We start from the raw sequence: 12,490 nt of genomic DNA on the forward strand, positions 1-12,490 counted from the left end.
TTTCAGAGTACAAGGCAACTGAAGTTTTGCCTGTATGGAGAGTTTACGCAAGGCATGCTGCATTAGTGTAAGTCTGGGTTTAACATGAAGGCCTCCAGTTGAATGACACAAAAGCAGAGGTGTCAAGTTGATTCCCATCATGTTGAGGCAGTACCACCATGACTTGGAAGTATAGGAAAGGTGCATTCATACTGCTGGTCTATGTGTCAAATGGGCATTGGTACCAAGTTGATTATGTTTTAATTTGTTTGTACGTGCTCACTGTGCAGGCATAATATGGCAATTGCATTTGCCCAAATGCAATTTCCTAGTATACCTGAGTTTCTGTGCCAGTTTTTTGACCATCCAGTCAAAAAAAAAATTCTTTGGTATTTTTTGCTGCAATTCATTATATTGTCTTGAATGTAGACAGCTTGGGCTGTTGAAAGGTTGGGTAGATATCACTTTTCTACAAATGTGAAAATGAAGTGAACATTTCAATAACCAACAGTACTAGCCAATTAAGAAATTACTTGCTTTCTTTTTAACTTTTTTTTTTCCCTAAATATCTCTTGCTTTAGCAACAGAAGAACCTTGAAGGATATGTGGGGTTTGCAAATCTTCCAAATCAAGTTTACCGAAAGTCTGTGAAGAGAGGATTTGAGTTCACGCTCATGGTAGTAGGTAAGTTTCTTTCTTTGTTTTGCGTGTTGATAGTTAGAAGTATTTTGACATAGTTCTTAAAATCTGTGATGATGATGTAAGTATGTTTTGTATGATCTCAGGAGAAAACATGGATCTTCCCCTGCTGGACTGATAAATTTAGGTTGGTTAAAAAGAACATGTCTGGTCCACAAGTTAATGAGGAGACAAATAAATGATAATAACTATGTAATTCATATTGTGTTAGGAAAACAGTTCAGTGTGGATCTGGCTTAAAATGCTACTTCTAAGTATCACTGATGTAATTTGAACTTGATTGTCATTTAAATAAAAAAGAAATTTTTATGGTTGAGTGCAACAAGGCAAACCTTGTATATAACCAGGCAGTAGGATCCTGTCTATCCTGCACTTCTGTGGCCACAAAACTATGCTGCAAAATCAAAGCTTTAATTAAAACAAACCTTTCTAGTTTGTATGGTTGCAAAGAAAACCAAATGTAAACAGTTTGTTCCCTATGGACTACAGTAAATGGGAAATTATTGTTAGTTTGAATGAAATAATGCCATTCAGAACAGTTCATTTAGGCTTCAGTGATGACCCAAATTTGTCATCTTTCCTGCTAAGGAATCTCATTTCTTTCTCTTTTCTTGCTCTTTTGAGTACTTTTATGATAATAGACTTAGTAAAGTTGGGTACATTCACGTGTAACTGATGCTACTGGATATGTGACCTTGTTTTGGCATGCTAATCAGCAAAATAATAATAATAGTTTAGAAAGTGTTTTATAATAGCCATCTGTCACTTTGTTATCTAGTTTTATCTTTTGTAATTTGGCTAGCTTGATAGCGCTTTGTTTTGTCATCAACACAATGGATTTCTTGTGCAGGCTTTATGTGCATGTAGCCTGTAACATAACAGTACTATTGACACTCAGATATCAAGGGCAAATTGGTGCAAACTCGTTGTATAGGTCATGTATATTTTTCTTTTGATTACAAAAGTAAGCTAGAATTTTAATATTTGAGGATTGCTTTTTTATTTTGGAACTTAATGATGAGTTCCTTCATAGTCTAGCATCCAGTTACATAATTATTTAGAATAAAACTGTTAAGTCTAAAGTAAATTTTGGTTTTCTGCTGTCTACAGGTAATAAAAAGGAGGAAGGGATGAAACTGTCCTCATAAGTGGTTGATGTAGGGATGTGATACACCTGTGATAATCTGCAAAATTACCTCAATATTCTCTTGTTTCCATGTAGTATAGTTTAAAGCAATTACATTTAGGAAAGTTGTAGAAGATGGAAGAAGAAAAATTGTTCCAAAATTAGATTGAAAATGAGATGTTGACTAGTTTTACTATTTTTGTGCTTATTGCTAAGACTTCATTTGTTTGCATGGAGATTTATGCCACTGTCTGGAAGCTTACTGGAGAGGTGGCAGTATTTTCCTGAATTAAAAATGCCACTAATTCTCTTCTTTTGACCCCCAAGTATAGAAATCAGATACTTGAAAGTGAACATTTAAACAAAATGGTAGCTGATCTTTTAGTCCTCTGGGGACATTTGGGGAGAGGTGGGGTAGGGAAATTATTTTGTTTCAAAGTTAAGTGCCTGATAATAGTATGCCCTGAAAAAATGTGTTTGTTTTTAAATATGAAGATGAACTAGTTTGTGTATTACTGATCACTTACGCTGGTAAACACTGTAATGTAATCTGCAAGTAGATTGTTAGGATTGTAATTTTTTGTTGCTGTATTCATCCTGTGAGGTAGTGTACTCTTAATTTGGTTTGAAGTCTTTAGCTGACATAATGATACAAATCTGTAATAGCAAATGGAATTATCTATAATCTGCTTGATTAAGTTTAAAAGGTGTTTATCTGTGTATGGTCAGTGCTGGGAAAATAAGAATACTGGATGTATTTCCTCTTGGAGATTATCTAAAATTTCCTCTTTGTCTTTCTACTACTAAGAGTTGTGTGTGTGTGGCTACCTTTTACTACAGATAGCACAGCTACTGGTCTGCTGGCTCTGCTCTATGTGGAGGTAGTCAGTGTGTTACCCATTTGTTCTGAGAGGCAAAAAGAGAAAAACAATGCTTGCTGTTGGTAAACAGGTACAACAGAGAAAACAAATCATATTTGGGATCTGGGATCTGTATCCAGCTATTTTCAGGTGTCCATGAGGTTTGATATTGCAGCTAATGCATTTGTATAGAAACTGTTTTCCTGTTGTACATCTAGTCTGGAATTATCAGTTAAACTTAAAAGGTGTGCATAGTGTTATATCTGACTTTTTGGTCTTTGGAATGTGTAGTATGAAAATTGACCAGAGCAGTGTTTGGGAGGAATTTGCCAGTATGGTTGTACTATTGTGTGTGTTTCTACTGCTGTAGAAACAATTCTGTTTTCAGTTTAACAGTGTAAGATTTCTGTGACCGAGCAAGTAGTAAGGACAGCATCAAACAGATCTGTTGTTTCCAGTAAGAATTTTTGCAGGGAAGTAGATTAATTTTGCAGAACATTTCCTGTGCCTAAAGCATGAATGTGAGTACATAAAATGCATATTTCCCCAGTTATTGTCATTGCCCTGGAATGATGGAGCTGCCCATAGCAGTGTGTGGTGGCTTCCTGCTCTTCTTTGTGCCAGGGAAGTTGGACAGTGGGCTTTTTAAAGGGGGCATGCATAAGGCCTAGTAGTTGTTGGAAAGCCTAGAGAATGGTTTCTGGAGCAAGTTTTCTCCTCCTGAGCTAAGTTGGTTGGTGGCATTACTTTGGGCTCTTGTGGACAGTTTTCTGTCTGTAACTTGCTCTTTTAATCAGGACTTGGTAGGATTGATGTATCTGAGGCTTGTAATGTTAGTGAGCTCTTTTTCTGTAAAGCATAGTTGCTGATTTCCAGGTGTTATGGTGTTTACATTAAATATAACTAATGGGTGAAGTGATTATGAACTACACACATACAAGTATAAAAAGAGGATGTTTAAATACCTTCTTTATATCAAATGTTTTAGGAATTATTGAAAAGTAAATAGAATAATAGAAACTTAATAGAAACTGGTGTACTCTTTAATATTTAATATTAAAGAGTAATATTTAGTATTTAGCCATAATAAACATTTTGACATTTCTATATCTGTTTCTTTTCTCTAAATTGTATTGATTCTTTTGTTAGTGTTTAAACTTTTCTTGAGAAACTGAAGACTGAGATAGCCCTTTGTTTTCCTTATTAATGAGTTTTCATTGATTTGTCTGTCATCTTCATGAGACAATTTCATATTAGTTATATTCTCAAAGGCTAAGCAGTAGTTTTTGTCATGCTGCTTCTGGAACAAGTTGGTTTTGCAGAATAAAAACTCACAAGCGCCTCCTCTCAGGATATGACATAGAGTGAGCAGAAATATACATTTAACTGAGCTCCATTCTTGATGCTTTCAAAGTAAGATATTTAAGTAGTGGTTTAAAGCAACTGATTCTACATCTGAAGCACTAAAGCTCAGTAGTGGAAAAAATGTCAAGTTTGCCTTGGTAGCCTGCTTCCTTCATAATCTTGTGTAATCTCTTCAAATATAAGACATTTGTTGAAACACTTGAGAACCTGACATAAATATTTAGTCTGTCTGAAATTCAAAGAGTATTCTCTGTATTTCTCTGCTGTACGGGTTTTTTGGAGGAAAGTGCATGTTTGAGTCAGATGCTTAAGAAAACAAAATTTCCAGAAGTAATATCACTGTGGTTAGTAACTCACAATTAAAGAAAGTCTTAATTGTGGAATTGTGGTTCTGTCTGTTTGTTAATATAATTACAGTTGCTTAAGTAGTGGGTGTGTGTTTTTGCTTTAGTGTATATGAGGTGTGGAACAAATAGTTATTTTTCAGTGTATCTTCCTTCTAAACACTGAGTCAGGAAATCGCTCTTTTGTTGTTGTATTGAAATGACACTGGAAATGGGATTTGAACCAACACCCAAGTAGATAAAAAGTCATAATTCTTAAAAATTCATTTCTCCTATAGACCTTATATACTTAAGAACATGTATTTTTGGTGACTTTTCCTAGAGCTGTGTATTTCAAAGTGTTCAGGCTTCATGAGTTGCATTAGAAGTTGAAAGTTCAAGTTTGGGGTTTTTTTAAAGTCATCTGATTTCCGAAGTCAGAACACTTAGAGTTAAGTGGTTTTCACAGGACCTTTCTACGCAGTTCCTACTTCTTGAGCAACTGTTTGGTAGCTGTGACTTTGAAAGCTGTTTTGAAACCTCTCCCATAGTGAATTGCCTGTTTTGCTTCCAAATTGTTCCTTTAGCCTTGTAGATCACCTGTAGATTACAGCTGGAATGAAAATGCCATGCAGTATTGTTGGAGTGCTTCATTTGTAATTATATGTACACTCAAGGGATTTGGTTTAAACATGGTTTTTTGGCATGGATGCAAAGAAAAGGACTGTATTTTGCAAGACTTGAAGTTGCATTAAAGAAGCAGCACACCCTGATTTTAAAATGCTTTTATTGTTCACTGAAGAAAGCTTAGACAGATTTAATACTTGCATCTTCTGGTGATGGGTCATGTTCTGATCAGAAAGGGAGCAAGTGAAGGGGGTAATTCTAAAGCAATTTATTTATCAAACCAACCAGTAGTACTAAGACACTCAGCTACTCACAGATATTTATTCTTTACTTGCTGTCAATTTTAATGCCAAGAACAAAACCATTTATCACAGGATAGGAAGAATAATTAAATGAAAAGTAACCTGTGTGTGGGCAGTACAACTAAGTAGGAAGAGTTTTGGGATGTTGCCAGTTCTTGTTCATCTACTGTGATTTGAAATGCTCCTGGTTAAGGTTTCAGTCGTGTCTCTACCACAGTATCTGAGTAGGTGTTTGGCCTTTGGTGTGACCTTCATTACCTGGCTGGTGAGGATCCTGCACTGCCATTGCTGAGTGTGCAGTGCCTTGTGCATACAGTCAGGGGAGTGCAGGACTGGAGTAGATTCCTCTTGTTTTTACAAAATAGAAGCATGTGATGGAAAAGAACTAGCAAGATTTCTTGCAGGTATCCTCCATTCCCCTGTAAGTTCCTTTCTTCAGAATACCTGAATTCCCCTAGTTCTCTCATCCTCTGAAAACTGCCCTGTGTGCCATTGGACATGCTTGGCTGCAGCCCCTTTTGGGCTACTTGCATGGCAACTGCCTGGATGGTACAGCTGTGCCAATGGGCTAGGCTAGGGCTGGGTTAGACAGCACTCTTCCAGTTCTCAGGGGACTTTTTCTATAATGAGATGTTGAAGGCTGGGTTCGAGTGTTGTGCTATAACAGAAATAGATCCTTTAGAAAACTAGCTAATAAATAAAATAAAGTTGCAGAGATTCTATTCACAGCATTATGAGGTTTCCCTGAAGTATTCATATAGAAAAGGTTGTTTTTAAGGTTACTGAATTCTTTAAAGAAGTAATTTATTGTATTCCACTGATGATGCCTAGAAAGTATAAAAGTTGATGGCTGAATATGTTAACATGTACCTGATGGGGATGCCAAAGCAAAATAGGTTGAACGTAGGAGAATTGGCAGAGGTAAAACACGAGGAAATTGGTGGAATTTAGAATGGAGCCAGTGTATGCCCACAGATGACATGCTCCTCTGGAGTAATCTCTGTTTTGGAATAATGCCTCATCAGTCACCTGTTACTCCTTTTTGTGGAAAGAGGTTGATAAACATATTTTTGAGAGGGCAGAATGGATGAATTCTGAAAATCTTTAATGAAGAAATAAGTGTCTCTCCAAGATGTGAAAGATCAGCAACTTAACAGTGAGTTTACTGGCCTGCATGATTTTCCAGTGAGTTACTTTCAGGTGGGATCTTGAAGTACATATTCATGTGAGTACTCAGCTTCAGTTAGAAAATCTTCTCTCATACTTTTTTGTTGGTTTATGGATAGATTTTTTCTTTTTTTACCCCTCCTCTTTCTTGTGAACTACAGCTGGCACCATACTTACTGCTTTCGCCTATTTTTTGGTGTTTTGCTGTTTGTTTTCTATGGCTGGGAAAAGAAACCTGCACATAGTATATATAACCCGATGGAAAAGAGAAACTTTTTACAGTGGGTTGTTGTTGAAACCTATTGCCAGGGAAATTCAGCCAACCGACCTATTTGAGCTTATCAAATAGCTTCAAATACTTTCACAGATTGCTTGTAGCATAGTGGCTTTTAATCGCTCAATAGGAAAAAAAAAATCTTAATTTTTGTTAAGCTCATTTTAAACATTTTCCTCTCTGTGCAGTAGCTTAAAGGTTCTAATGAACAGAACTAAAGTTGGCATTTAATAGGATTGGTCTTCAATTCTCATTTTTTAATTGTTTGCAATTACAACATTAATTGGAATTGTAGTGCTTACTGGATAACTTCTAAAGAGCCTTTGGATTTTTGTTTTCTTATTAAGTGTTTGGATGCAAAGCTTCTTGAGTAGATTATATGAAAGCCAACTACAGTAAGGTACTTTTTATTGGATGCTTGCTGTTAAATGACTCAATTTCTGACAACTAACCTTAAGTACCAAGTACCTTTAGTATATTAAAACATTACTTGGAAGAACAAGGAAAATGTGTTTGTAAAGCATTGGTGATTGTAAGTTTCTCATGTGGCAGTATTTTGGTCAGATCTTAATTTATCTATTAAAATTCTTTGTTTACTGGCAAAGATTTTTATTGGAAGAGACCTGTATTTCCAAGTGTGTGGATGTGAACCCATAATTTGGCAAAAATCTGCCTGTAATCTAAATGGCTTTTATTTAAAAAAAAGTGAGGATTCTGTTGCAAACCATTTTTTTTCTATTCCATAAATTGTTTTTCTGTCAGTCTCATAACAAATGCTGTGAATTATTTTACTGGATCTCTAATAGATGAATTCAGGAAATTTCACAGAAAACATCTAATGAGAGATTATGCTCTGCATTGTGTAGGTGTCATTTTCACTTTTGAAGCTTTGTGGATTTTTTTGGTGGTTCTCTTCATAATCAATCCTGCCACAGTACTCAGTACTACCTGTCTTCAGGCCATCTTTGCTGTCTTCCTCACTGCATAAATATTTTTTTCAGTTTTTTTTTTCTTCTCCTACCTTACCTTTTTTGTTTTATTTCTAAATAAAAATGTGCTTGCTGATTTTACACATCCAGCTGTGTGCGCACAAACCCACAGTTACTCTGTTGATATTTAGTTTTTTGTAGTAAGTTTGTTCATTTTGGTGAGATCAGCATTTGAACCTGGTCCTTGTTGCTGTTGGTGACAAGTTTGTAGATCACAATTTAGCTGCAATGAAAGCGTCTGGCATTTTGATATTAGAATAAGGATAATTATTAATGTGTGAACTTGAACACATCTTAGAGAATGTACCAAACAAATAGAATGTTTTATTTCTTAAATTGATTATCAGGTGGCCAACACTTATTTTGATGCTACTCAACAGATTGTCCTGAGTTGTCACATGCATGAGCAGGGTGTGAACTAAATGTTGCACATCTTGTAAGCAGTGACCTGTTAGAAGTCACATTAATACTGTTTCCAGTTCCTTAGCCTGGGATAATCAGATGACACTATACTGCAGCACTGGTTTTTGAAGCCATCATTGCTACAAGCCCAGAGTGAGATTCAAAGTAGGAGCCAGTTTTTCGTACAGATAAATATGCAGTATGAATTTAAAACTGGTTCTCATTCTTGTTTCTTGTTGGCTGAAAATGTAAGTCTTTCCTGCTGTATCAGGAAATGCTGACAACTTTTTCAAGAAATAGGTTCATTTTGTAACCAAAGTGATATTCTTGGATGGAGTATTTGTGGTCTAAATATCCAGTTCTAGTAAAGCCTATGTGACCCATTAAATGTGATTCAGTGTGATTGTTTTCCCTCTGGCTGATTTTGCAACAGTCAGTTCAGATCTTCCTTGTCAATCCATTTGAAACAGTTAGTTTTTCTTCCTTTCCAGTTTTTTTTTTCTTTATATAGTATGGCTGTTATATGCAACTGTTTCATTTTGGGGTTTGGATATTTTTCTGTTGAAGTTCTGAGCACATTTACTGATAAATTAAGAGTTTATACCATATTCTTGTCTTGAATTTCTCTTATTAAAGAGAATGAGCATCCTCTAATATTTTTTCTCACTTCTTATGGTGTATCTGATGGTATTTTCCAGTAATTTTTACCATAATGCAATACTTTAAGCAGACTGTTTAGATTTATCAGTGGCTGGAGGGAAGAAAGGCTGCTGTAGCTGTTTAATCGAATTACTTTTTTCTGTTTGAGTTCTTGTCATCCTTTACTTTCATCCTGATTTTTCTCTGTAGGTAGCTTACCGAGAACTCTTACACTCTGTCTTGGAATAGTGCTAATTTTATGTCCAAGTTGTTATAAGCTATGTTAAGTTTGTAATGGCATTTGATATAGTTCCTTCCCTCTGTTAAACTTGAAGTGAAAGTTTTTTCTGAGGGTCTTGGTTTCCTAATTTCACAGTTATTTCTAGCTTTTTATCAGTGAAAGTTTGGTTTTGGTCATAGATGGAACCTTAAGCCAGAATTGTGCTGATCTTCAGACTGGATCCACGTGTCTGTCAAAGTTAATGCAAAGTGCATAATTCTGGTTCTTGTCATGAAGCTTCTCCTTTGAAGGCTAAACAAATGTGTTTCATGGGGCAAAGGCTTCCTCAGAAGGGCAAAAATGGTCTGTGATTCGAGGGGATTAAACTCAGCCTTCTGTGGAGTGAGAAGCAATGCGATGGAAGGACAGAGATAAATGTGGGCTGGATGAAAACATCAAGTGTCAGTTCTAACAGCATCTGGCTACGCTGTTTTACTGCTTGGGATTTGTGGTGTTGCTTTCTGTATAAGGTGACAGCTTGTGTTTTTGAAAAGAATCTGGAGCATTCCCAGGTGGAATCTCAAACTGCAAGCAGCAGTGCCTTTTAAAATAACAGTCTGAGGTCATTATATGTTGAATTTTGAATTTATGGGCAAATCCAGAATTATGGGTCCATTTTCTGTTGCTCAGATAGTGAAAAAATAGTAATTCAGTGGTCTGAAGTGGAAAGAAGTTGTTGGATGATTGTGGAACACTTTTCAGTACAGGATCATGAGCATTGTGTTAAACTGAACAACTGTGAAGCACACCACTGCTGAAGTATATAATTATCAGATAAGCAGTTGCTGATGCTTGATCAGATCAAATGACATGGAGTAACAAATCAGATCAAATGACATGGAGTAACACTGCACACTTCCATCGGTTGTTCTTGCCTTCATGCACATTGCCTGTGTCGTCTGTCTTTCAAGATAGAAATATTATGTGTTGTATCCACAAGTATGATAGGGAGGAATCTCAGGAATATTCCAAGTTTGGCTCATGAAAGATCTGAGTGGTTCACCTGGGATGTAATAATCTGGTAAAGAGCCAGTTGTTATTTCATCTATAACTATCTCCTTGGACCCTGTGATGTAAATGTGTAAAACATTTACTTTCTCTCTGTGTTAAACTGTGATCCATTAATTTGCCTTCACATCTACATGACTTTTCTGATGACAAGATATTGTTGAAGTTTCTGTCCCACGCTGCAGAGTTTAAAGGGAGCTGTAGGTTTTCTGAGAGGCAACTTCTTTGTCTCAAAAGTAGGCAATTCTCTTTTTACCATCTGTTCTTCCTTGGTTTGATGGATGGAGACAGTTTATTGTCAGTTTCCGGTTATTTTTTGCTCTGCTGTTTTCCTTATTAGCTATTTTCATCTGACATTGATGAAGATTATTTGGTTTGTTTTCTTTTTGTCGTCCAAGAAAATGCCTTACATGACGTTAGCACAGTCTGTCATAAAAGCCTTTGAGCAATTAATGTAATACCCTGCAGTAAAAATACCCTCTATTCATGTAGGACTGAATAACAAAAATAACACAAGGGGATTTTTAAGGACCTGAAGATGAGTTTTCTTGGCTCTTGGATGAAGTGTGATGGTGCTTTGCTTGATAGGTTAGCAACATCAAGTAGTGTTCAAGTTTATTGTAATTTTTTTTAAGGGGATGTCCCTTCTGAACATTTTGGTCACCAGATTCTAACCTTTTATCTCCAGACTTCTGGCCAAAACTTTGGGGAATGTAAAAGCGTTTTTGATGTTTGCACTGGTTTATGACTAACCATTCTTCACTGCTCTCAGCAATGGTAGTTGTGAAAAGAAATCATATAATCTCTTTATATAGATCCAGTGTATGACACTCCCAGCTCTGAAAAAACCAGAGGTAACCTTGTTAGTATGAATCTTCCGGTGCAGAAAAAACTAGCTTTAAACAAAATCATAGCCACCTTGTTTCCATGTGCTCTGAAGCCTGTGAGGGAACTGGTGCAGAGGCTGTTTGAGCAGGACAAAAGAAGCCATTTGTCCCACACCCCACCTATGTTCCGTGGCAGCATTTGTGATGCATTGGTTAACTTGAGTGAAACTCCAGCCAAGTCAGACCTTGAAGAGCATGATCTTAGTTGCTCTGTCAAAACTGCTCCTATATGTAGTTTACTGTATCAATAAAAATAGCATTTTACATTTGCTTATTTTGTAAAGTTGTGCTGGAATTGTTCAATTTTTATTCTATTACTATCTTAAAGTAAGTAATTTTTTATTTGAATTATTATTTCAAGGATGTATATTGTCTCCTATTTCTGAGTAACTGAAACTAAAAAACTAAACCAATTACCATTGCAGGGCAATGTCTTCTGTCAATGATTTTGCAATACCCACTTCTGCTTCAATGCAGGTAGACCTTAATCCAATAATGCATGGTGCTTACTAATCCACTTAATAGACTAACACTGTCTAGTGGTTAAAAAACTGAATCCACATTCTTAAGAAGAAAAACATGCTGTGTTTCTGAAATACTGTTCTTGGTCTGTTCAATTTGATCCTTTTAGCTACAGTTGTTTAATAGTGAAGTCATTCTATAATCAGATACTTTTTAATGGCTGAATGCAGAGAAATTAGTTAATACTTGGATGGTTGGGTCACATTTTACCTTTAAATATTTGTCAAATTGAAAAAGTTTGGCTTGAATTATCACAGTTATTTCAGTCTACAATAAGTAAAAGAATGTGATTTTTACATACTGTTGGCTGTGGTTTGAGCTGAGGACAGTGTCCAGATTTTTGACTGTGAATTTATCTGCTGTGGTTGATTTATGTCAAATGGCAAGCATTCAGATAGCTGAATAAAATAAAAGTGACTCAGAGGAAGTATTTTATGAGCTTTGCAGATACTTGGACGGTTTGAGGTTCCACTCAAAAACAGCTTCTGCTTTAAGTAACAGTAAATGCATTTATTCTACAGCTAGTTGCATAACATTTTTATATACCTGTCTAATTAGAAAGGAGTTGAGACCTACCATTCAAGGCAGCAGCTGTGCTATGTAATCAACAGACAAACTTCTAGGCATTGTGTGTGTGTGTGTATATATGTATTCATTCTTATTCCCTATTTTGGCACTCATATGAAGTTTTCTATTTGGTCGTTTTTCTATAAATAAATTTCATTTATAAGAAGTAATTTGCTTTTAGGGCACAGTGTAGAGTGCTATAATTGTATTTCTAGTGCCTATTAAATGGTGTTGAGTGGCTGACTAAGACCAGGCAAAGAGTCAGCAGGATAAGTAGGAAATCAGAAGGAGGATCATCATAATGACAGTAGCTGAAATCATGTCATGGTACTAATTTGGAGAAAACAGCTCTCTGTAGAGATGGATGAAGAAGTCTCCAGTTTCATGCCTCCTGCAGTTTCTTGACTCTTATCTATAGAGCTCTTTTAAAAGGTTTCAAAATAGCCCTCCTGCAAATAAATGGTAAGCAGCCAT

At 36.0% G+C, this 12,490-nt stretch overlaps 1 protein-coding gene across 2 annotated transcripts in view; it reads left to right on the top strand.

Annotated features, from left to right (window-relative positions):
• Window positions 1-560: 560 nt before the first annotated feature.
• Window positions 561-12,490, top strand: part of SEPTIN7 (septin 7) — a 61,103-nt gene continuing 49,173 nt past the window's right edge. For both annotated transcript variants that reach the window (XM_066556550.1, XM_066556559.1), the window contains exon 1: window positions 561-663. In XM_066556550.1, the coding sequence (XP_066412647.1) occupies window positions 654-663 (10 nt within the window). In that variant the 5' untranslated portion in view covers window positions 561-653. The remainder of the gene's footprint in view (window positions 664-12,490) is intronic.

Source organism: Molothrus aeneus, chromosome 1 (assembly GCF_037042795.1).
Source record: "Molothrus aeneus isolate 106 chromosome 1, BPBGC_Maene_1.0, whole genome shotgun sequence".
NCBI classification, from domain to species: Eukaryota; Metazoa; Chordata; class Aves; order Passeriformes; family Icteridae; genus Molothrus; species Molothrus aeneus.